General features: G+C 39.7%; 1 protein-coding gene across 1 annotated transcript in view; it reads left to right on the top strand.

Moving 5' to 3' along the window:
* LOC126482135 (structural maintenance of chromosomes protein 1A-like) overlaps nt 1–21,048 on the top strand; it is a 297,330-nt gene extending 276,282 nt beyond the window's left edge. Inside the window, exons 15-16 of the mRNA XM_050106111.1 lie at nt 9,092–9,269; nt 20,486–21,048. Coding sequence (XP_049962068.1) covers nt 9,092–9,269; nt 20,486–20,617 — 310 coding nt within the window. The 3' untranslated portion in view covers nt 20,618–21,048. The remainder of the gene's footprint in view (nt 1–9,091; nt 9,270–20,485) is intronic.
* Nucleotides 21,049–26,436: the final 5,388 nt, after the last annotated feature.

Below are 26,436 nucleotides of genomic sequence, written 5' to 3'. Positions count from 1 at the left end.
GCAGTGGCATAGTGTTTAACTATTCGTGAAGACAAGTTGTAGAATGATCTAAAAATATGGTACAACCGTAATTTACTGAGGGAATGTAATAAAGAGGGTGCAAAACTTACAAAATAAATATTCTTAAATTTATAAGGCAGATGCTTTGAGCAGAAAGGTAGCAATAGTGCACGTACTGGATCATGACCTTGCTGAATGCCAAGCAGCACTGAATGCTGGTAGTGACTGCAGGCTATACAAAATGCTACAGTAGTTTAGCATATGTGATTAAAATGACTAGGTAGAGCCACAGGTAGTGGTGCTGACTATGCTGAAGAAGGAAGTACTGAATAAACATGTCTGGTCATGAACGGTGCAAAATAACAAACTGAAGTGTGATTGACAGATATTGGTGGAAAGGGAGATACGGATCAGTACGTGAGAAACTGCGTGCAGTGTGCAGACCTGTGTGATAACCAGATACCATTATAGAGACCCCAGAAACATAGAAGCCACTTGAAATAATTCGGATGGATATGTTAGGATTCAGCTGGGCTCCAGCAGGGAACCATTTTGTGATGACAGTAATAGTGTTTCTCAGTTGTTGTTGTTGTTGTGGTCTTCAGTCCGGAGACTGGTTTGATGCAGCTCTCCATGCTACTCTATCCTGTGCAATCTTCTTCATCTCCCAGTACCTACTGCAACCTACATCCTTCTGAATCTGCTTAGTGTATTGATCTCTTGGTCTCCCTCTACGATTTTTACCCTCCACGCTGCCCTCCACTGCTAAATTTGTGATCCCTTGATGCCTCAAAACATGTCCTACCAACCGATCTTCTTCTGGTCAAGTTGTGCCACAAACTTCTCTTCTCCCCAATCCTATTCAATACTTCCTCATTAGTTATGTGATCTACCCATCTAATCTTCAGCATTCTTCTGTAGCACCACATTTCGAAAGCTTCTTATCTCTTCTTGTCCAAACTATTTATCGTCCGTGTTTCACTTCCATACATGGCTACATTCCATACAAATACTTTCAGAAATGACTTCCTGACACTTAAATCTATACTCGATGTTAACAAATCTCTCTTCTTCAGAAACGCTTTCCTTGCCATTGCCAGTCTACATTTTATATCCTCTCTACTTCGACCATCATCAGTTATTTTGCTCCCCAAATAGCAAAACTCCTTTACTACTTTAAGTGTCTCATTTCATAATCTAATTCCCTCAGCATCACCCGACTTAATTCGACTACATTCCATTATCCTCGTTTTGCTTTTGTTGATGTTCATCTTATATCCTCCTTTCAAGACACTGTCCATTCCATTCAACTGCTCTTCCAAGTCCTTTGCTGTCTCTGACAGAATTACAATGTCATCGGCGAACCTCAAAGTTTTTATTTCTTCTCCATGGATTTTAATACCTACTCCGAATTTTTCTTTTGTTTCCTTTACTGCTTGCTCAATATACAGATTGAATAACATCGGGGAGAGGCTACAACCCTGTCTCACTCCCTTCCCAATGACTGCTTCCCTTTCATGTCCCTCGACTCTTGTAACTGCCATCTGGTTTCTGTACAAATTGTAAATAGCCTTTCGCACCCTGTATTTTGCCCCTGCCACCTTCAGAATTTGAAAGAGAGTATTCCAGTTAATGTTGTCAAAAGCTTTCTCTAAGTTTACAAATGCTAGAAACGTAGGTTTGCCTTTTCTTAATCTTTCTTCTAGGATAAGTCGTAAGGTTAGTATTGCCTCACGTGTTCCAACATTTCTACGGAATCCAAACTGATCCTCCCCGAGGTCCGCTTCTACCAGTTTTTCCATTCGTCTGTAAAGAATTCGTGTTAGTATTTTGCAGCTGTGACTTATTAAACTGATAGTTCTGTAATTTTCACATCTGTCAACACCTGCTTTCTTTGGGATTGGAATTATTATATTCTTCTTGAAGTCTGAGGGTATTTCGCCTGTCTCATACATCTTGCTCACCAGATGGTAGAGTTTTGTCATGACTGGCTCTCCCAAGGCCATCAGTAGTTCTAATGGAATGTTGTCTACTCCCGGGGCCTTGTTTCGACTCAGGTCTTTCAGTGCTCTGTCAAACTCTTCACGCAGTATCTTATCTCCCATTTCATCTTCATCTACATCCTCTTCCATTTCCATAATATTGTCCTCAAGTACATCGCCCTTGTATAGACCCTCTATATACTCCTTCCACCTTTCTGCCTTCCTTCCTTTCTTTGCTTAGAACTGGGTTGCCATCTGAGCTCTTGATATTCATACAAGTGGTTCTCTTCTCTCCAAAGGTCTCTTTAATTTTCCTGTAGGCAGTATCTATCTTACCCCTAGTGAGACAAGCCCCTACATCCTTACATTTGTACTCTAGCCATCCCTGCTTAGCCATTTTGCACTTCCTGTCAATCTCATTTTTGAGACGTTTGTATTCCTTTTTGCCTGCTTCATTTACTGCATTTTTATATTTTCTCCTTTCATCAATTAAATTCAATATTTCTTCTGTTAACCAAGGGTTTCTACTAGACCTCGTCTTTTTACCTACTTGATCCTCTGCTGCCTTCACTACTTCATCCCTCAGAGCTACCCATTCTTCTTCTACTGTATTTCTTTCCCCCATTCCTGTCAATTGTTCCCATATGCTCTCCCTGAAACTCTCTACAACCTCTGGTTCTTTCAGTTTATCCAAGTCCCATCTCCTTAAATTCCCGCCTTTTTGCAGTTTCTTCAGTTTCAATCTGCAGTTCATAACCAATAGATTGTGGTCAGAATCCACATCTGCCCCTGGAAATGTCTTACAATTTAAAACCTGGTTCCTAAATCTCTGTCTTACCATTATGTAATCTATCTGATACCTTTTAGTATCTCCAGGATTCTTCCAGGTATACAACCTTCTTTCATGATTCTTAAACCAAGTGTTAGCTATGATTAAGTTATGCTCTGTGCAAAATTCTACAAGGCGGCTTCCTCTTTCATTTCTTCCCCCCAATCCATATTCACCTACTATGTTTCCTTCTCTCCCTTTTCCTACTGACGAATTCCAGTCACCCATGACTATTAAATTTTCATCTCCCCGCACTACCTGAATAATTTCTTTTATCTCGTCATACATTTCATCAATTTCTTCATCATCTGCAGAGCTAGTTGGCATATAAACTTGTACTACTGTAGTAGGCATGGGCTTTGTGTCTATCTTGGCCAAAATAATGCATTCACTATGCTGTTTGTAGTAGCTAACCCGCACTCCTATTTTTTTATTCATTATTAAACCTACTCCTGCATTACCCTTATTTGATTTTGTATTTATAACCCTGTAATCACCTGACCAAAAGTCTTGTTCCTCCTGCCACCGAACTTCACTAATTCCCACTATAACTAACTTTAACCTATCCATTTCCCTTTTTAAATTTTCTAACCTACCTGCCCGATTAAGGGATCTGACATTCCACGCTCCGATCCGTAGAATGCCAGTTTTCTTTCTCCTGATAACGACGTCCTCTCGAGTAGTCCCTGCCCGGAGATCCGAATGGGGGACTATTTTACCTCCGGAATATTTCTCAGTATGTGGAGATTATTACTACACCAAACCAGCAAGCTGTTACAGTTGCACAAGCAAAGGTCAGAAACTGGATATTTAAGTTCGGCATGCAAGAGACAATGATTACACACCAGTCTTATGTCAGACTTGATATAAATAAATTATGTTACATGTGAAGAAACTGAAAACTAGTCCAGGATAAAATGGGTGCATTGTGCGATCAGAAGATTGTTCAACTACTATGTGAAATCACACCATAGTGACTGGGACGCGTATCTCTCATTTGTCATGTCAGCATACACTAATATAAGAATATGATATATGAGATGGCAGGAAAATGCCATAATCAATTGATACGATTAAGGCAAGAAGGGGTAAGGATGGAAGGTCAGTCCATGATTTTGTGAGACGGTGAAGGACGTATGGAGATAGGTGGAAGGAAAAAATAATAATAATGCATTGAAGAGACAAGAGGAAGCTGTGAAGCTCATGGGAAGCTAATGCTTTGTAGAGTAAAGCTGTCGGCCCACGGACCGTGCATCCAAATGTTGAGCATGCCAATTTTCTGACACCATAGCATGAAACAGCACGTTTGGGAGTCTTTTCTGAACGTGCAGAGCAATATCTAGCATGTCAGATATTCTGCGTGTGTATCTGATCATTGATCAATGAGATGGCACAACGCCACCTACATCACATGCGCGCTATCTCCCTTCAGCACAAAGTTATGAGGTGCCATATTGGCATTCATTTCAAGCCTATACGTATATATGCCATTTCTGAGCACCTGCAAATTGAGAATCACTGGAAAACCCGTTGTTAACTGTGTGATCGGTTGCAATAAAATAATGAGAAACATCATATTCATGGCAAAAGTATTATTGTAACTTGCGTATTATGAGAGTATGCTATTTGAAGGCAGCGATACACTGAGGATCCACCCAAAATGCATTGTTCTTGGTACAATTTGTTACAATTAAATTTCGGTAGCATAGCTACAATTAAAGCTTTCAGCAAGTCTAAGATCCTAGGAATGGCAACCAGTCATGATGTTGGATTAGCGTGGTGAGTAGTGTCAGCGATTTGTAAAATTTCTATGTTCTGGCGGTGCTCGCGGCCCTCCACTTCCCAACTTATTTTTCCTAACATTTGCGTTTTTATGAGGTTCTGATACTTTATTATTAGTTTCATATAAGTATATACTATAATTTTTGATGTATGTAAATATAAGTTCACCTTTCTTTGGATGTTTGATTGGCTTGATCTACAGGACAGCTTGCGCTACTTGTATAAAGATATTTTGCTCCTTTTTTCTTTTCCGCTTCGTAATTCACATGTTGCAAAGATTCTGTTACTGGGTAGGAACAGTGATCAAGTAAGATTGACATTGGGGTTTTACTAAAATGTGGGGATGATTAAATAATGTTTGTTTTATGTGAAGAAGTATTGCAAATTTGTGTCACACTGTTTGTAATGGAACTTTTTTAAGCTTGTGTCCTTATTGATTGGACATGGTACTTACCTTTTCGTGGACAATGGAGGAAATGTGCGTTTTAATAGAGCTAACATGGGAATTTTATGTGCGCCCATTTAGTAAACAGTGTGATTTACGAACTAGAAACTTCCCGCAACTGCGCTCTATAGTGCATTGTAATCGCGTGTACTATGTTGGGGCCCAAGTACTGTATGCACAAGTTGCATCATTCCTGAGTGTTCAGCAGCACGTTGAACTCAGCACACTCAACGTTGATGTTCGACAGCACGATCCGTGTGCCGATGGCTTAAGGCAGTGGATATGTCTTCAAAAGCTTACAAGCCTAAGGGTGAGACTATGAAATTCAGCACACTCAACATTGACGTTTGACAGCACGATCCGTGTGCTGATGGCTTAAGGCTGTGGATATGTTTTCAGACACTTACCTGCCTAAGAGTAAGACTACGAAATTCAACACGTGGTACCAACGATCTTACCAAATTATATCAGCAGTCAGTGTTATGCTACAGTTACCAACAACATCAACAATAGTGCATGTTAGACACTTTTGACTATTGCATGTTGCTCTGGATTCTATCCCAGGAGTGTTAAGAGCAGAGCCTGAGAAGGTCGCAAAAGGGAAGAAACGGAGGAGTAGACATGAGAAAGTGGATGGACCCGTTCATGAGGTACTATATGCAATGAGGTCAGGTCAAGGAAGTGACAGAGGCATTTTATTGTGTTTGTCAATAGTAAAGTGCGAGGTGTCAGAGTGTAATACATTAATGATTTGTGTTAGAGTGAGGGGTCTTTTAGTTTTGTGTGGAAGTGCTGACCAGTGGCAGCAGACTTCTGAGGGGTCAGGGAGGATGATGACAGGTATTGTCCTCAGGCTTCTGTACACCAAAGTCAAGGATGGAAGGGATACTAGTCATGGCAGTGCTACACCTCTTCACATGGAGCAGAGTGGGTGGCACTACCTGGCAGGGGGAGTCCTTTGTGCCACACAAGGGGATGTGGTGGTTACCAGCCACCAATTGACGCTGAGTTTAGTTCTTAATGCATGGGAATCCCGGAATGAAGTGAAGAGGCAGGAGGAAATGTTTTCTGGGTTTCAACAATGAGCCAAAAGCAGGGGAGTGTTTGGAGTAGTTACTGAGGAATGTGAGAAGTTGCGTAAGTCTTATGAACAGTTATGGGAACAGCTGCAGCAAGCAGTGGAGGTGGTGCCACATTCGCTACCTCAATTGAAGAGGGTTTTGATATGCTTGGGGTAGAATTCTGAAGATGTTGTTTGGACCATCAGGTACTTGTGACGTCAGAGAATGGAACAAGACGGTGGAAATGGTGAGGAAATTGGCAGAGGGTAGTAAGTTGGTAGTGGAGTGGCATGCTACAACACATACTACAGAAGCTGATACGCAAGGTGATGGCAGTACGCAAAGGCATCAGAGGGCACTGTTAATCGAGAACTGGTAATCATGAAAGCCCAGGTGGACATGTTGGATGCAGGAGTAACTAAGAGAGGGCTCTTACAATCACTAGCCACGGCTGGTGATTGTGAGCTTACAGGAGGTTATTCATCCCACATTGCATGAACAGCTGAGTCCCATCCTGTCATCAACAGAGAAATACTTGTCAACATTGTAAAGAGTGCAGGGGGAACTACCATTGGAACTGGGGTTGACTGCAGAGCCCAGTAGGCAGTGCATAACTCTTTATTACCATGTGGCATCATTGGAGATGAGGACTGACCAGGCACAATTGTACATACTCGTTGGGTTCCCAGCATTGGATATATTTGCACAATTTAAATGTTACACCATTCACCCGTAACCAGTGAGATGGGGAGCTAATTAATTGATACGAGTGGGGAAGAATTTTGATGATGGTATTCGGACCATCAGAGGCCTGTGACATACAATCGAACAAGACGGCAGAATGTACCGAATCTTGTAAAATGGGGAGCCCTAGGGATATTTGTACAATTGAGGACAGATGCTGTGTTGTTAATTTCAGCAGGAGGAGAAAGGCATGTAGTGATGGCAGAGTTAGAACCACAACATTGTCAGAATCTGCCCGGATGATTGAAAATGGTGAAAATGCACGCACAGTGCAGCTGTTTGTTGGTAAAACAAGTGGGTGAGATTGTCCAAGGGACATGGTGGAACATAAACCATATTTTCAGCAAACAGTATTACACGGGATTTATCCCATATATGACAGTGTGTTAGAGGTGAAAAGTTGCTATGAACAGGGACGGCACACAGAGGCAGGACAAGTAGAGGCTGAGGGATAGTGGGTTGTTGATTAACGGGCCAGTGTGTGATCTAACGGAGACAACCTTCTATCTGCAGCCAAGGTAAGAGGAATTACCCGGTTGAATGAACAAAGTCATGGTTGTACTAGCCAGGTGAATCACTAGAAGGAGTCCCGATACATAATATAATCTTTCTGAATAACACATTGAAACTAGACCTGACCCATTCCCAGAACCAATTAATAGTCCCACAAGAAGGGCGGATTTCAGCAGAACAGTTGATGCAGCATGTTAAGCAATTTAGGGAAGGGCAGCACAAGTGAGGGTGACCTTGGCTTCATGATACCTAGCACTCTTTGCCTATCTGAGGTGGAGAGCTATTTTTCAACTCGATCCACTGTAGTACAGTTTCAGTAGACTGGATCCAAAGGGCATGAAAGCAAATGAATATGGAATATTGTAGTGTGAGTGTTGACAACGAGTTTAAAAGGATATGAGGCCACGGAACGAGCCATGAGCTTATGTAAAGAGAATTGCCAAGAGAACATGACTGGCAGGATGTAAAAGGATACAAACACAATGCAGTGTTCCAAAGAAAATAAGAGAATAATGCACTATTAAGTGGGCAACTGAGTAGCTTAAGATAAGTCTAGTAAGTAAGGTTTATAGGTTAAATGCAGTCTCAGAACCCTGTGTGTTAAGCAGCCAGACACTTTTGTGGTACAAACATGTTCTGCAAATGTGATATGCTGTTGCAGATCGGTCTTAAATGAAAACTAGGGTGGCTGGGTCTTTCTGTGTAGTGGGCTAGTTTACTGCCACTACCATGTTACGGGCAAATCTGTGGGGATGTACGATGAAATATTGCATCAGCCACTGGCCGCCAGTGAGTACAGGATGCAGGCATTCCAATTGTAGTAGCAGAGCTGTTGACTAATTGTGAGATGAGCCAGGCTCACTTGGTGAAACCTGCTTGCACAGTGGGTAAAGTACAGTGCAGGCGAGGGGACTACTTCTCCGTGTTCTAGTGGCTTTGCTGAGAATGTGACTAAAAGTGGCACGTTGGCATAACAGATGCGCTGCTATCGTGTGTAAATAGCTGTCATTTTGATAGCAATTTCATTTGCAGCTCAGCAATTCTGCCAGGATGTGAGGGCTAGACCAGACGACGGGTCATGTGGAGCTGCCACCAGCAGTCATGAGTTCAGGTCTCCATCGCAGTACGAGTTTCCTGCACTACGTCCTCCTTCCAGGCTTGGTGCAGCGGGCCAGCCCAGGCTCACTCCATCAGGAAACCAGACCTCTGCCCAGGCGGCAGCAGGTCATAGCCCTTTTCACTCCCACCGTTTGCTGTACCACAATATTTTGTTCTAAACATTGATTATTTTCATTGATACATTACCACATGACGAGTAATTCTCATTCTGAATATTATTTACCATGGGAGAAATGAGTACAGAGCCAAAATTGTGCTACAAAAAATATATTATGTAGCACATTTAAATTTTTTTTTTTTTTTACTTGCAGTGACAGAGCAAAGCAATATAATTATCCAAATTTTTACTCAAAATATTATATTTCTTAAAATTTTGTTAGTTCCCTCTTACTGGAGTCGGTGGGGCCATTCTGTTTCCTTGGTGAATAAAATGGTAAAATCTCAGGTTTCTGAGCCAACCAACCCGGATACGATAACCATTTAACATACACATGTTTGGCTGTTTCAAAGAGCACCAATTACTTTAAATTTATGGTCATACTGTTTGTGTGTATTCCACGGGCCTGGAATAATGTTTTAATTATTAACTAATCAAAATACTTTATTTCATTTACAGCTTCTTACCGTCACCATTGTTGATATTTGATGAAGTGGATGATGCACTTGATGCAAATAATATTGACAGACTTGTGAGATATGTAAACAGCCACAAAGATTCAATGCAGATTACAGTAATCACTCTGAATAAAAAGATTGCCGCTGAGTGTGATGTTATTGTGGGAGTGTGCCCAAATGTAAGTTTTGCAGCCTATTTCTGGTTAATGTAATAGCCTAACAGTCTAATGTTACGGTTGACATATACATAAAAATGCAATATGTGCAGCAAAAATTCAGTGGCGTTATAGGTTGAAGGAAGTCGTGCGTTAGCTGCATGCTCTCTCACAATAAAGTAAGTAGCCAGACAAAAAGATTGTGTAGTATCTTACACTATTAGAATAAACATCTGCATCCTCTTCTGGTAAAGAGGAAAGTAGAGGCTGATTATACGTGAAAAGTAAGACAGTTGTCTTCTGTTTCACTTCACGGAGTAGGCTTGAAAAGCTTCGCAGAAGCTGTCTGTTGCTTGGCCATCCTACATCTTGCTTTCCTGTTGTTTTATAACTGATTCCTTGTTTTCATTAGTTTGTGTCCTGGGTTGTTGATGTGTTGTTTCCATTTTATGCAGCCTTGTTCTTTTTTCATTTGTCATTATATATTAAGTTTTCTTTTATACTATTTGTTTGTATTTGATCTCAGAGTGTAAATCATTTGAGTTTCCTTAAAAATTTGATTTCAGCTGATGGTATTTTTCTTCTGTCTTTCTTAATCAATGTCCATGATTCTTTTCCTTATATTAGAATAGGGGTAGCCAAAACTTTGTAAACTTTGTTAACTTTGCATTATTCTTTATATTGTCACTCAGTGTTCTGTGTTTGTGCTCCATATCATTTGAAACTTGAATTAAAAGGAAAATTCTACATGTACGTACACACTCCATAAGCCACCACAGGGTGCATTGTGGAGGATACCTTGTGCCATTACTAGTTATTCTTTTCCTGTTTGACTTGCAAATGGAGCAAAGGAAAAAGAACTGTCTATTTGGTTCCATAGGAGCCCTGATGCCTCTTATCTTGTCTCCATTGTCCCTATGCAAGATGTGCATTGGTGACAGTAAAATGACTCTGCAATCTGACACAAATACCAACTCTCTAAACTTTCTCAATAGTGTTTTGCATAAATAATGTGTTCTTCAATCAAGGGATTCCCATTTGAGCTCAAAGAGCTTTTCCCCTGTTATTCATGTGTTGACTGAAACAAATTGGTAACAAATGTAGCTGTTAGCCTCTTAATTGCCTCAATGTCTTCCTTCAGTCCAACTTCGTGGTAGTCAGTGGTTCACACTAGTGTTCTGTACATGGTCTGCTTTGTGGATGAGCTGCATTTTGTTAGAATTCTCCCAATAACTAAAGTTGACCATTTGACTTCCCTATAATCGATCTTACATGATCATTCCACTTCATATTGCTGTGTAATATTACACTTAGATATTTAATTGATGTGACTGTGCTAAGCAGCACACTACTAATACTATATTTGAATATTACAGAACATTCTCCCTACTCAAGTTCATTAACATACGTTTTTCTACATTTGGAGCAAGCTGCCATTCATCACACCAAATGGAAATTTTGTCCAGGTCACTGTGAAACCTGCTAGTCACTCTGTGACATTTCCCTTAAAAATATTGCAGCTTACTGCTCACCCTATCAAACAAATTATTTATGTATTTGGAAAGTAGGAGAGAATCTACCACACTTCCCTGAGGCACCCAATGATACACTTGTCTGATGAACATTTGACGTCCGGGATAATGTATTGGGTTCTGTTACTTAAAAAGCCGTAGAGCCACTCACATATGTGAAAACCTGTTCCGTCCTCATTAACAGCTTGCAGTGTGGCATTGTGTCAAATGCTTTCCGGAAATCTAGAATTATGGAATATTTCCCTGTTGTCCTTCATCCATGGTTCGCGGTATACCATGCAAGAAAAGTGCAAGCTTACTTTCATGGGAGCGATTCTTTCTTAAAATATATTTGCAAAGCCAGACTAAAAAAAAAATCGTAGTTTATAATACCAAACTAACCTTCAAAATCCCTGAAAATCATCATCTGAATTTTCTTCTCCTTCTTCCTCTTCTTCATCATCATTGTCCTCTTCGTATATAAGATGGTCTTCCCTGCCATCAAGAGCATTACATATGCCATACTTCTTGAAAGATTTAACAGTAATGTCTTCTCTCACTCTAGACCACAACTGTTTTATCCACTGACACACTTGTTTGACTGTAGGTCATTTTAAAGCTCTACATGGTGTGAATTCATGTTGGGTTTTATCCAACATCCCTTTGTTCCATTTCTCTGTCATATAAACTTTAAATGGTTTATTTATCGAGACATCAAGAAGCTGCAGTTGTGAAGTGAGTCTTCCTGGAATAACAGCAAGCTCTGCATTTCCCTGTCTCAATTTCTCTTTCACAGAATTTTTCAAATGAGCACTAAACTGATCTAACACCAGAAGAGAATCTTCTTCAATAAAGCACCTTGTTCTCTCTCACACACACTGTGTTAGTCCAAAATTTCATACCAGCCCCAGCCATCCAACCCTTGTCATGTACGTGAACAACAACACCCAGCAGTGTTTCAGAAGGATTTGGCATTGTTTTGTGCTTGCAAATGATCATTGGGTTCAGTTTCGTACCATCAGCACAACTTGAAAGGACGAAAGTGTAGTGCATTTTTTCATGTCCACTTGCTTTTATAGTTACAGTTTAGCACCTTTCGTGGCATCAGTTGTGCTGTTCGGCACATCAGATGTCATAGGAGTTTTGTACACATTTGTTATGTGGCTTGGTTCCACACTGTTTATTTTTCCAATGTTGAATGATAAAGTGATAGAAAGATAATATTTTCTCTTCATACTATGTAGCATATTCTGAGATATTTTGGTTTTGGTTTGCATGCTAAGTCCATGATGCTTCATAAACCTGTAGCACCAACCAACTCCACCCGTAAAGTCCACTGTACTGTTAACTTGATCATGTATTTCCATTATTTTTTAATTAATTCTAGTGCCATTTTGATGGTGTCCTTGAATCCATTTCAGTACGTCATCATCTAGTTGTGGCTATATTGCATTCAGTCCTCTATTTGCACATTTAAGACTTCCTCGGGTCCGCGCCCCCCCCCCCCCCCCCCCCCCCCCCTCCCCCTCCAGTTCATCTTTACCATCCTGCCAATTGCGAATGGTTTTTTCTGTTGGTGGAGGACTGAAATGCTGCTTTGTTTCCATGTTCTTATGCATACACTATTACTTTCAATTCATAGTCATCACAATATAAATATGTTTTATTTTTTTACATTACGAAACTTTACTACTAACAAAAATATAGTACTGTTACTGATAACGCAAACCATATTCAATTCAATTTCACTGGCACTGTAGACTGTAATGATGCATCATAGGCTAGACAGTGTTCTGGGTTTGTGATAGTGGGGTGGGAGGGAGACTGTTGGTAAGCTTGTGAATCTCTGCAACTCAGTTTTGTTGCATTGATACACTGCTATCCGCAGTTGAATCCAGTGTTGCCAGATAGTGTTAGGTTTCCTGTGGCATTGAATATGTGGCCATTTTTAAGACTGGCACGGGGTTTTAACCCTCCAGCAGGTGTGTCAACTTTCATGACGCCACTAGTCGCGATGTATCTCGTGGATACATGCGACGATTTTTGTGGTTTTTTTGTTTGTTTACAGGTTCTTTTTCTTTTGTTTTTGTTTTAAATTGCAGTTACCTTTATTGTTACAGATTTTACAAATACTGAAGTGAACATCACACTCATTACACTTTCAAATTAACAGAAATATTTGACATTTTGTAATGGAGAAGTACATGAAATTCTTTTAAAAACTGATTTTCTTATAGATACAAATAAATTATTGAACTAATCAAAGCATGTCTCTTTTTACTGATTGCCCTCTACAGAAAGACATTTTTCACAAATAATTTTTGCGTGCTTTTGCAAACAAAGATGTGTACCGCATTTTTCACATGTATACTTGCTGAGACAAGTCGTTTTTGTCTCCCTATAGCATGACTGGCACCTTTTTCTCTTCTTGTTTTCTGATTCCAAGGATTGTTCAGAGTTTTCTTGCTCTTTTCCTTTAGATTTGTACTTCAGTAGCATTGACTTTATATCATCAGGTAGAGTCATAATAAGAGGTCTTCTTTTGAGATGATCTTGCAGTAGAGTCAGAGCCAAAGTTTTGAGGTACTCGCGCCGATTTGAGTATTTATTCTTGTTGCCCAAGAAAATAATTCTTGAGTCGATGCCTGCAATGTTCAACAGGTGGAAAAAAATCACCATAGGCCATCTTCTTGTTGACCTAGCTACATTGTAGGTTGCACAGAGTTTGTCAACTACACCAACTCCAGATTTGGTGCCACTATAGTGTAGAATAATTGCTGGTTTTTTCTCTAAACCTTCCGAAACCTCACTTGACGATACATGCATAATCGAAAGGAGGACTACAGTTTTCCCTTTTTTCGGGACATACGACACAAGGGTTTCATTCTTGCTGTAGCCAAATACACTATCATATTGCTGTCTACGTTTTGGTGCTACGAAATTCGATGGCAGTTCCTTCTTGTTTTTTTCTAATTGTGCCTACAAACGACAGTCTCCTTTTATGCATTTCTCTTACTAACTCCAAACTAGTGAACCAGTTATCTGCTGTAATGTTTCTACCCGTCCCATATATTCGTTCGGCAAGTCTCAGAACTACTTCTTTGGCAGAGTTGTTATTCTGAAAGGGTCCTTCTGGTTGTAATCCACAATATATTTCCATGTTGTAAGTATAATAAAGCTTGGCATCACATAGGCAGAAAATTTTGATGCCATATTTATATGGTTTGGATGGTATGAACTGGCGAAATACACACCGGACTTGAAATGCTGGTAGCTGCTCATCAACTGTGATGTTCTGACCGAGGGAGTAATGTGTCTCGCAGTTATTCAAGCACATGGTGAACATTTCCCTCACGGCTGCTAATTTGTCTGTCTTGCGCCGTTCTTGTCTTGTGGCTCCATCATCAAAACCAACGCATCTTATTAGGAACAGGAAACGTTTTTCGGACATGGTCATTCTAAAAATATTCAGACCAAGGTCATCTGCTGTCCAGAAGTCGTGAACATTCTGTCGCCCACCACGGAACACACCAGCAAAGTATAACAAGCCAAGAAAGGCTTTTATTTTGATTGCGTCTGTGTCCTTGCAGTCACTCTCGCGAGCAAAGTTTCCTTTTAGATCAGCTATACACCTGTTAGTGTTGACCACAATTAGATCTAGGATATCATTACTGATGAATAGGCTCCAGCTGTCAATTTCAGTTACCATTTTCTTTGCATCTCCAACTACCCCAGGTAGTTTGGTTAGTATATTATGAGGCCATGTCTGTGTTGCTTTCCAAGGCACTTTCCTCCATTTAGTTCCATCCTTACCTAAAATAAAAAAATAAGTACATTACACCATTATTAGATATTGTTATTATTACATCTGAAAGCATATTTATTGTCTTCTGCTCACCAAAATAGTAATGTTCATCAGTTTCCTGCGCTTCATTATTTTCCTCTTCATCAAATTCATGATCTGTGTCTGAGTCTACAGATCGTGTTTCGAGTATATCTTCGGTTTCTGAATCAGTTTCTGCAAGATCGTCTTCATCTCCAATGGACACCTCGTCGTCGAGAAGAAGGCAATGAACTTCTTCCAAATCCTTAGGATTTTCTAGATCATATCGTTTACTCATTTTGAAAGAGAGTACATGTAGCTACAACGAAACGTTGCTTCATTTAGAAGACAACAACGCAACTGCCAACTTGCGTACGCTGCAAACAATGCAACAGCTGCAGTCATTAGCGGCGACAAAGTGTTACCCAAGTAGGCGAGCTGTATCTGAGAGATACAGGCAGTACACGTTCCCACACCTGACTCATGGATAACCTTGTCAGTATCGGGATAAGACTGAAATTCCTGTGAAGCAATAAGAAAGGTATGACACAAGATGTCGTGGGCCAGCAAACCGTTACCACTGTTCATTGCGGTAATATTAGAGAAAAAGTAGGTCATGTATCTCATAGATACATGCGAGACTGTCGGAGGGTTAAATCAAACACTTTACATATTTATATTAATTTCACATATAAGATGCACCTGAATGTTGGAGGCAATTTTTCAAAGAAAAAAGTGCATCTTATAGTTATTAAAACACAGTATGGTATTAAATAAACATAAAAACCTATTTTAATAAATATTATTGTGTGTTTAAATGTTAATGTGATCATGGTATTATGTCATTATCACAAAATATGTGACACAGTTTGTTCATAATATGTTTCTCATGATGACATAAAATCAGTGATAAGGATGCAACAAGTTCTGGAAGTCAGGGAAATCAGAGAATATCAGGGAATTTGAAACATGTCAGAAAAAATCGGGGAAATTTGAAAAAAAGAAACACTGGAAAAAATCTCATTTTTGTCTTAGTAGATGAAATGGTTTGTTTACTGAGAGGTCTTGCATTGTCGCTGGCTGGATGCAGCTGAGAACATGCACGCTTCACCAGTCCATCATTCTTACTACTTTTCCCTTTCCTACCACTCCCCTCAGCTTTCAGTCAGTGCTGCCACCACTTCTTGCCATTATCTTAGCAGTTGCCAACGAGATGCAGGAAGGCATGAGGAGTGCTTTGTTTGGATCTGATTTTTCAGAGATTGTTGACGCAGCGGCTGTTTGTGTAATTTTCTGACAGAGGCTATGGGTCAAAAATTTAGCTGTGAGAGTGTGATTGTCTTTTTTTACGTGCCTGTCTGTGGCTCAGAGATCATCTTTAAGGAGAGTTGCTACCTACTCTCATTAATATTGATTTTCAAGCATTTGCGCAAGTTGTCTGTTGTATGGATTGATCACCAAGGTCTCATTTCATCAACATACAGTCTGTGACACATGCATAGCTGGCCACACGTGTGGATTCCTGTGATGGACCAAAATGCAAGCCATTTCTGCAGGTACCTCTAATGGATCAGCCCATCGTGCACTAATGTGCAGGCCCTACCCATCGCATCTAATCTCACCGATCTGCCCTTAGACCTGATCTGTTTGTGTGTGGCATAATATGGTGGATTTTCGTCATTTATTCATGGACCCCTCAGCAGGCTAGAGACCATGGGCAATGGATTTCAGTAGTTGCAACTGTCTCACTGCAAGTACATTGTACAGTGTGGCATTTTATAGATATTTTATTTCTTGTAGTACATTTTGGCAATTAGTACTTTATATATTAGAAAGTATGGACAATAACAAGAAGAAAATTATGGCAGTGCTGGCTGTTTGTACACTATATACTCATATTTCTTGAAAGAAAACATTTTATTGGCAGTCACTTATAGTGTTGGTTTACAACTCTTTCCTGCTTTATCGGTGTGTATACGACCCGGGAGATCTGGGAAAATTCCAGGAATTTTTTCGTCCAGGAGAAAACCAGGAAAAACCCAGGAATTTTTCATTGTTTTTGTTTTCAGTTAAATTTTTGTAATTTTGACTGCTAAAAACTGATACTCTAACAAAGGGTATTACTGTATCCCGCTACTGCAGAATGATAATGCAGCAGTAAAACATGAACAAGAGGAAAAATGAAAATAAAACTTAAATTGCAAAGAAAATGCGCCATATACAACAAGAAAACAGTGCTCATACAAGCGTCTGCCAACAGCAAAATGTCTCAAGGCTTAAGGAAGACTCTGCAATGCTTCGTAACAACAAATTTCTTTCCGATGTGCGTGACCTCACAACTGTGCATGCACAGTTGAGTAGTACCTCCTCCCGCTTCTGGCTACAGAATTGTGGCCGTTGGCTGTGAAAACACATTCTAAGTTGATTTCTTAAGGACTCATAAGTTGATTTGTGAATGCGTACATAGTGATTTTGGGGGGGGGGGGGGGGGAGGGGGCCGGTGGGGGTCGCCACTATTTAGTATTGCCCCGGTTCGGAAATATCTTAGATTCGGGGCTGATGCGCAGAGCAGTCTGACTTAAAGTGGGGAAGTGGGTAATCTTCACGTGACCCGTGTTTACATTTAGTGGTTTCGCTGTTCTCTCTTTGTTTACGGCTCTCACGTCAAATGAAAACAAAACGGTTTTCAGTGGCTGGGAGCTATCAAGTGAATTAAAGTACATTCACGTAATTACGGAAGGCTAAACTATGTTATTAGTTTCAGATTTTATTTTATTTCCATATTTCTGACAGTCAAGAGTTAATTCCTTTGCAGAACAGTGAAGTAATTTTTGTCAATTTGAAAGAAATTTGCTTTTATTAATCTTTTCTGCTGAGGCAGTCAATATATTTGAAATGAAGTGTTTAATTCCACACTGTTGGCTAGTTTCAACTGTTTGCTGCATTTCAAGTGCACGTTTTCATCTTCTAGCATGTATATATATGCCATAATAAAGCACCAAACATAATACAGTACTGGTACTCCAAGAAAATTTACATCTTGAAAACATCACTGAAAAGCTTACTATCAGTTCGAGGCATACTGCACTGGGAATCTTGACATACAAATGTGCACTTTAAATGTGCACATTTCAGTATGGGTCACGAAATTCCGATACTCTTGGAGTATCCTCTGATGTCTTGTTTCTTTTATGACATAATGTAAGATTTTTTAATGTTTAACACTTACGAACATACGGGCCTCCAATGTCATCATAGCTGCGCAAGCTTGGTGGCGCCTGTTACCTGGCACACTCTGGCAACTGCTGAAACGAACCTATTTCTAGCAGGTTGCAGGAAAATATTGCGAATGATTGTTTGAAAAGCATTACTTTCAAAGTAAATTTCCTTTTGTGCAAGTTGAACTATGAGTGAGAATATACGATGAATTTCTTAAATCAGAAAGCATTTGACTCTGATTTAAAAATCAACTCCTCGATGACTAGCCATTTACATGAATTTCGAGCCCAGAAGATCAGACATTTATGTAGTTATTGAAATTTTACTGGTGCATTTGTGTGATATATCTTAAAGTGTAATACACACATAAAAGACCAACAGTGTATGTGAAAGCTTAGCTTCTCTTGCAGTGTATTAACCTTAGAAACCAATATTATATGTGAAAGCTGTGCTTTTCTTGTAGCAACTCTATGTATATTTATGTATACCATTAACATTTCCTGTTTGTGTGTTCGCACTACTTAACAGTGATGTTGCTATTGGCTGACTACATCACATGTCCTAAGCTCTGAATATCCACTGTTATCGGCTGGCGGTATCACGTGGCATGAGCTATGACTGGCTTACAAAAGCACATCGCAATCTCGATTTCAATGCTTTCGAAAGTAAAATTTAGTGTTTGGTGGAATTCGAATTTATACTTTCGTAATACAAAAATGTGCAGCGTACATCTTTCCAAAACGTGTCTTTTTCCCTGAGTTTCGTTTTCTAAAGCGCCGGGAAATTCTACGCCCGTGTATAAAACCATAACCATTCGAAGGTATGATAAGTTATACAGTTCCGAGGGAAAATATACTGTCAGTTAACAGGGAAAAAGTATGTTTTCACCTGGGAGAAAATGTATTTTTAACCAGGAAATCCGGGAATTTTTGTTCCTTGTCAGTGTATACACCCTGTTTATACACTTCTTTCAAGAGGTGTACCTTTTTCCAAGGTTATTTCAGAATTCAGTGAAGGTATTTTAAATCTATCTTGTGACTCCAAGGAAATGCATATTTTTGTCATCAGATGTGTTTCATTTTATTGAAATAATAACAACAGTGGTCCTAATTGTTGTGGCGTAACAAGCTAGTTACGCCACACTGAGAAGGGAGCCGAAAGGCACGCGTACACACACGCCGACTGGCGTCAAGTCTGGAACAGGATACGTTATGACTGCTATCAAGAAAATACGTAGCTTTGGAATATACTTAACTTTAATCTTTGTTGGTTTACAACGTTCTTCTTTAGACATTTATACGATAACTCTCAAACTAGGTAAGGCTAATGGCGCCTTGCTAGGTCGTAGCCATGGACTTAGCAGAAGGCTATTCTAACTGTCTCTCGGCAAATGAGAGGAAAGCTTCGTCCGTATTGTCGCTAGCAATGTCGTCCGTACAACTGGGGCGAGTGCTCGTCCGTATCTCGAGACCTGCCTTGTGGTGGCGCTCGGTCTGCGATCACACAGTGGCGACACGCGGGTCCGACATGTACTAAATGGACCGCGGCTGATTTAAGCTACCACCTAGCAAGTGTGGTGTCTGGCGATGACACCACACTAATGAAACACACATACCATCTGGCTTGCTTTCTCCATCTGAAAGCAGTTCATTACCAAAGATGTTGATGTTAGTATTTAAGATTTTTGCTCAGACGGGGGAGAAATACAGAAGTCCTTACTTTTTTTGGTCAGCTTATGTCTTTACTTACGGTTGACATCCCAAATTTGTCAGGGAAAAATTCTAAAACTTGTCTGCAAATCGGGGAAATATCAGGGAATTTCACTTGAGGAAACATGTGACGACCCTGAATATTGTAAACTGGCTACCCTACATTATTTTGTACATCTAAGTCTTGTTAAGATAAAGCTGAATTTTGATCGCTAATAGTGTAAAAATATTTGGTGATTATTTGAATATAATAGAGGGAAACATTCCACGTGGTAAAAATATATCTAAAAACACAGATGATGTGACTTACCGAACGAAAGTGCTGGCAGGTCGATAGACACACAAACATACACATGAAATTCAAGCTTTTGCAACAAACTGTTGCCTCATCAGGAAAGAGGGAAAGACGAAAGGATGTGGGTTTTAAGGGAGAGGGTAAGGAGTCATTCCAATCCCGGGAGCGGAAAGACTTACCTTAGGGGGACAGGTATACACTCGCGCGCGCGCCCCCCCCCCCCCCCCCCCCACACACACACACACACACACACACACACACACACACACACACACACACACACACATATATCCATCCGCACATACATAGACGCAAGCAGACATTTGTAACGGCCTTTACAAATGTCTGCTTGTGTCTTTGTATGTGCGGATGGATATGTGTGTGTGTGTGTGTGTGTGTGTGTGTGTGTGTGTGTGTGTGTGTGTGTGTGTGTGTGTGTGTGTGTGTGTCCGAGTGTATACCTGTCCTTTTTTCCCCCCTAAGGTAAGTCTTTCTGCTCCCGGGATTGGAATGACTCCTTACCCTCTCCCTTAAAACCCACATCCTTTCGTCTTTCCCTCTCCTTCCCTCTTTCCTGATGAGGCAACAGTTTGGTGATTATTTCTAAGACAAACATTCCTGAATTTCAGTTTTTTCATTTTCATTCTGTGGTGCAAAACTGTATCTTTTCTCTTTCCTTTCAGCATATCTTCAAAGAACATTTAGTTACCAAAGTCATAACACTCAATCTAAGTTTGTATCCAAAAGATGGAGAAACACAGTTGAAGAAGCTAATAGAAAAATCACAAGCTGTGAGAGAAAAGGAAGGTCAATAACCAGTGTTATCATACGCAGATAGAAACAATGTAGGACTCTTCAGCAGAAAGGGGAATTTAAATTATCAGATACATTTTCTTAAGTTCTGTTATTGAGAGTAATTTGAAGTGCCTTACTGTTACCTTCTGTACAATATACGAACTGTTGTCAGTAAACACGGATGAATAGAACTTATAAATTCCATAGATTTATTTGCAGTTGTTTGGAATACTAGTATGTTCCTTCTTTCCTATCAACTTACACAAGGTTAATGATGTCATGGTACTTTAAGCATGAATATTTTGGATTGATTTTTTGATTAAGTGTAATGAAAAATGGTACTTATAAAGCATGAGCCTGATGTGGGCACTGCAAAAAGAGCAGTCAAAGTTGCATGAGAACTGAGCACGGCATATCTATTTTGGCTGTTTGATTAGTGATTTACTGAAACATTTCCTCCCTATTTATAACACACTTCTGTCAGTACATAATATTTTTCTTTCTTATTTCAATACACTGAGCATGGAAATTAGAAGTCAGTTTAGATGTTGTAATATTTTGTGTTTTTTTTAATATATATTCTACAAACAGATTTTATTCCCGTAATTTTCTAGGATGGGATTTCCTAATTTTTTTTCTTTTTATGATTTTGCATTTCATTATCTGTTTAACATTAGGCAGCATGTATATGTATCTGTATTTGTTTAATGGTTTTCTTGACTTTTCTCTGTTCAAATGTCTTTTTCCTATATAACTACAACTGTGAATATTTATCTATGATTCATTTTATGTTATTCTGATTGTATATATCATTTACAAGTAACCATTTTGTAAAACCAGCTGCCTGACAATAGTGTCTTACACTATTTACGAGGTATGTCCACAAAGTAAGTTCTGTTTGGTTATATAAAACAAACGTGTACAGTTACAGAAAAAATATTTATTGTACAAAAATCTACAACTGTTAAACTACTTTATTATAGAGCTTCTGAAATTTTGTAGGCTCTTGTCATAACGTGACAAGTTTTTGTATGCCTTCTTCATAGAAGGTTGCCACCTGCATATTCAGCCATGTGGTAACTTGTTTTTTCAGATTGTCATCATCGTTGAAGTGTTGACCACCAAGGACAGATTTTAGATTTTAGGTGTAAGAAGAGATGAAAGTCACTAGGAGAGAGGTCCGGGCTGTACGGAGGATGATCAAACAAGTCCCAGTGAAATTCACGTAAGAGTTGTTTGGTCACATTCGCCGTGTGAGGTCAGGCATTATCGTGGAAAAAAACAACACCTTTTGACAGTAATCCTCGGCGCTTGTCCTGTATCGTGCGGCGCAATTTCTTAATGGTCTCACAGTGACCATGTGCATTGATTGATTGGCTTCATGGTAAGAAATCAATCAGCAAATTGCCTTTTCTGTCCCCAAAAAACAGTGCGCATGACTTTTCGAGGTGTCAAGATTTGCTTAGGCTTAACCTTCATTGGGGATGAAGGGTGCCTCCATTCCATTGATTGCTGTTTTGTTTCAGGGGTGTTTTACGATACCCAAGTTTCATCCCCCTTGACTATCCAAGAAAGAAAACCATTGCCTTCTTCATTGTAGTATGTCAAAAACTGAATGCACTGTCCATCCGTTGTTTCCTGTGTTGTTTAGTAAAAATTCTGGGTACCCATCATGAGCAAAGTTTTCGAAATTTCAGTTTTTCAGTAACAATTTCATGGATTAGTGATTATGAGATTTGCAGAACTTCCTTAGCAAGGACATTAATTGTATACTTCATTTTCAATTACGGCTGACACTATAAAGAAACACTACAAAACACACATCAGCAGCAGTGATCTGAAAATGGCATACATGTCTTCTCCTTGAGTCAGAGTAACTGCCACGCATGCTCAGAACTGCGATCGTAGTGCTGCCGTGGATAGAAATAGAAACAGAACTTACTTTGTGGATGACCATAGTATTTATGTAACAAGTGCTGCTTTATTGGTATTCACATCTTCGTGCTTGTAAAGACATTGAAATATGAACTCTGACTTTAATTTCCTTCAGGCTTGTATTTTAATTCAATGATTTATACATCAACACAGATATTTTTCTTCATTCATAATTGTGTTTTATTACCTGTATAACATTACTCAACATAATTATTTATTTGTGATTTGTTTCATGTTATTGTGATCAAATGTACTTTCTTTAAACAACCTTTTCTAACACAAATGCTCTGAAATAAAATAGCATCTTACTCTGTTTATTTGTTTAACCAGAACAGTTTTATTGGTATTTACATGTTTGTTCTTATAAAGGTAAGTTTGTTCTTCCAGTAATCACCTCTCCATTTTTATTCTAATTTTCTGCTTTATATGTCAACAAATATATGAAAGAAATGCATGTCAATACCCAAACGGAAAATATTCATATGGGAAAAGTCCCACACTCCCAAAAGTATCAGTACTTATCTTTGATATAATGATTAGAGTAGATGCTTTTTGTTGGCTTCAGTCTCTTCATCCTCATTTTTAAATCTGTTTGTAATAGAGACACAGAGAGAGAGAGAGAGAGAGAGAGAGAGAGAGAGAGAGAGAGAGAGAGAGAGAGAGAGAGAGAGAGAGAGAGAGTCAATTCTAAAAGTTTTAAATAAAATAATTCAAATTTTTAAATCAAGCAAGGTTTTTATTTTCATTACAGACTACAACTTTTTTCAAAAATTTGGAACTGCAAATATGAATTTACAGACTTTGCTAAGGAAAGTTCTGGGAGAAAATAATACTCCAAGAGTAAAGAAGACTACCCACCAAATAGCAGAAGCACTGAGTTGTTGACAGACACACAGAAAGAATGAAAACTTTGCTAGCTGTTGGAAGAAATCCTTTGACAAGCTCGAGTACAAATACATGCATGCATGCATGCCCACACATGTGCATGCACACGCATGTGAGCTGTGCTCTGTCTCATGCATCGTACTGTTCAGCCTGGCTGCACACTTCCCCCACCATCGCACAACGCTGCACGTGTCGGAGGAGCGGGAAGAGGGGAAATCTGCAAATATGTTTTATTTGGATAGCAATTCAGTCACACTGCATGCGACTTGGTTTCACATTTCTCAACAACATAGTTCACAAACAAAACAGTGTTTCGGTATTACTTAATTTTTTTGGCATGCTGATAACATAATATAATTTCTGTCTGGTACAAACTATTGATTAAGGACAGCCACAGGCAATTTCAGAGATTATTGCACTCAGATTGTCACATAATCATGACTTATTTAGCCTTTGTAAAAAGATCTTCGGCACACATATGTTAACTGAAATATATTAGCACTTTTGAAACCTCATTATTACCAGAGGAAAACAATTTAGACGTCCTGGGCAGTTTTAATGTAAAAGGATTCGTCTTTAAGAAGGGAATTACAATGCCAAACAATCAGTTACAGCTGCAAATGCACAAGGCACTTTCAACTGAAACAGCAAACGGTCTCAAAAACAACTCTAAAACAATGTAAAATTGGCAGTGTGCTCAAAACATTTAGAAAACTATTCTTGTAATACATTCAAGGCCACACTGAAATCTTCATACCTCACATTTTTTAACGCCAGTGAGTGTAGGGAGGTGAGTGGTTTTTGTCTGAATTTGTCCCTTCTGCAACACAATTTTCTTCTTAAATGTATTCCCAAAAGATCGGAAATGAGTTGATTTCACATACCAAAGTCTTACTGTGGGTGGAGTGCTGTCAAGCCCACTTAAAACGCGTGCTCTGTAATCCATTCAGGATGTTCTAATTTTCATTCCTGTTCTCCTTTTTCCTTTATAGATTCAAAAATAGTAATAGTGTGTTTTAAATCAGAAAATCATTGCAGCCATGCCCCTTGAAACCAACATACATTGCAGTAATGTATAAAGTCTCCATACTCCTCATTCAGTCCATCGAAAACTGTTGCAACTGACAATGGAATAATGTTTGTGACTTCAGAAATTTTACTATTCATACCACCAATTTCTTTAAATGTTCCATGCCTGCAAATTTAGCAGAAAGTGCTTCTTGATGTACAGAACAATGAATTGCATGTGTTGTAAATTTTTGCTCTTTCATTGTCAACTATACCTCTAAATTCTTTCTGCATGGTGTTGTGATGTCATTTCATAGCATTTTTGCTGTGCCTGTTGATTATGTGATTGCATAATAGATTCTAAGAATTCTGATCCCTCTGTTCTGTCATCACCATTCATTTTTAAGGCACATAGTATTTTATATTCTGGGCATCTGCAGCTGCTGAAAGCCATGATGTTAAGAAGAGTTGTGCTGACTGGTGGTAACATTGTTGTTTTATTGATATGCAATGGTTTCACAATCTAAACCCAAATATGGTCTACATTACAATGGTGAATGAGGATGACAGAAGATGTGATCCATTAATTTCGTAAAAATTGATGGTGGCTGGGTTGTGTATACAGACTTATAAGATGTCACGGGATAGTGGGGAAAGGTGGTGCAAGTGTGTTGTATGGTGCACCATGCTCTCCCTGTGCCAGCTGCAACTGTATAGCAGACCATCTGAGAAGTGGTTGTGCAAGTGATTTGTGTAATATGCAACACTTTTGTGTGCTGACTCCTTTTGAACAAGGTACAGTGTTCAATGCTCACCAGACGGGAATTTCGATTTCGGCAGTGGTGCAGGAATTCAGATTCACACGTTCAAACATGTCCAGGGTGTATCGTGAATGGTTAAATGAGTGTGTCACAGCAGATGAACTACCAGCCATCCTCAGTGACCATGCCCAGCAGTATCTGGAAGTTGATCATCAATATTGACAGAAAGGCATCAGTGCAACAAATCACAGCTCAGTTCAGTAGAGGATGTGCTAGATGTGTCTCCCAGTGAACAGTCTACAGGAACATGGGGTATGGGAGACAGTGGTGCACAAAGGTGTCACTGTTAACCCAACATCATAGGGCACAACAGCTTGCATTTGTCACCAATCACAAGGGATGGACACTGGAACAATGGCATAACATGATATGGTCAGATGAATCATGATTTCAACTGCACCATGGTGGTGGGAGACACTGTTTGTGGCGCTGACCACATGAATCAATGTATCCTGCCTGCAATGATGGTGTGGTCCAAGGTGATGGTGTGTCTGTTATGCTCTGTGGTGCATTTTCCAGGTATAGAATGGGCCACCTAGTTGCTCTGGAACGGATTTCGAATGGTCTGTGATATATTGAGCTGCTCGGGGCCATCTCCACCCATTTTTGGCCTTCCAACACCCTAACAAATCTGCAGTGTTTCAAGATGACTCTTCCACCACATCACACCAACATTGCCCTTGAATGGTTCCAGGAACACCCAAAGACTGAGGTGGACACCCTGGAGCCCAAATTTGAACCCCATTGTGCATATCTGGATTATAATGGAATGCAGGCTCCATGTCATGCACCTTGCACCCATGAACAGACGAGAATCAGCTGCTGCTCTGCAAATGATTTGGTGCAAGCTACTTCCAGAGGAGTAAGAGGGACTTGTAGACTCACTTCCACAGCATCTCACTGCAGTCGACAGAGCCAGAGGAGACCTCCTGCAATATTAGGTGCCAATCCCATGATATTTGCTGGTTAGTGTAGTTATAGACCCTTGTTTTAAATTTGCCTGCATCAGTATTACGGTAGGGAAATTCAGTGTTGGGAATAGTAGAAGCAGCCAACAAAAACAACTAACAGGCTGGCAGAATGGAAACTATCCCTAAGATCTGGCACAAGGCAAAAGTGGTGGCATTGCTTAAACCAAGCAAGGAACTAAATAACCCAAAGAACTTCAGTCCTGTATTACTTCTGTTCCA

The sequence above is a fragment of the Schistocerca serialis genome, chromosome 5 (genome assembly GCF_023864345.2).
Source record: "Schistocerca serialis cubense isolate TAMUIC-IGC-003099 chromosome 5, iqSchSeri2.2, whole genome shotgun sequence".
Lineage (NCBI taxonomy): Eukaryota > Metazoa > Arthropoda > Insecta > Orthoptera > Acrididae > Schistocerca > Schistocerca serialis.
This window is presented reverse-complemented; position numbering and strand designations above follow the sequence as displayed.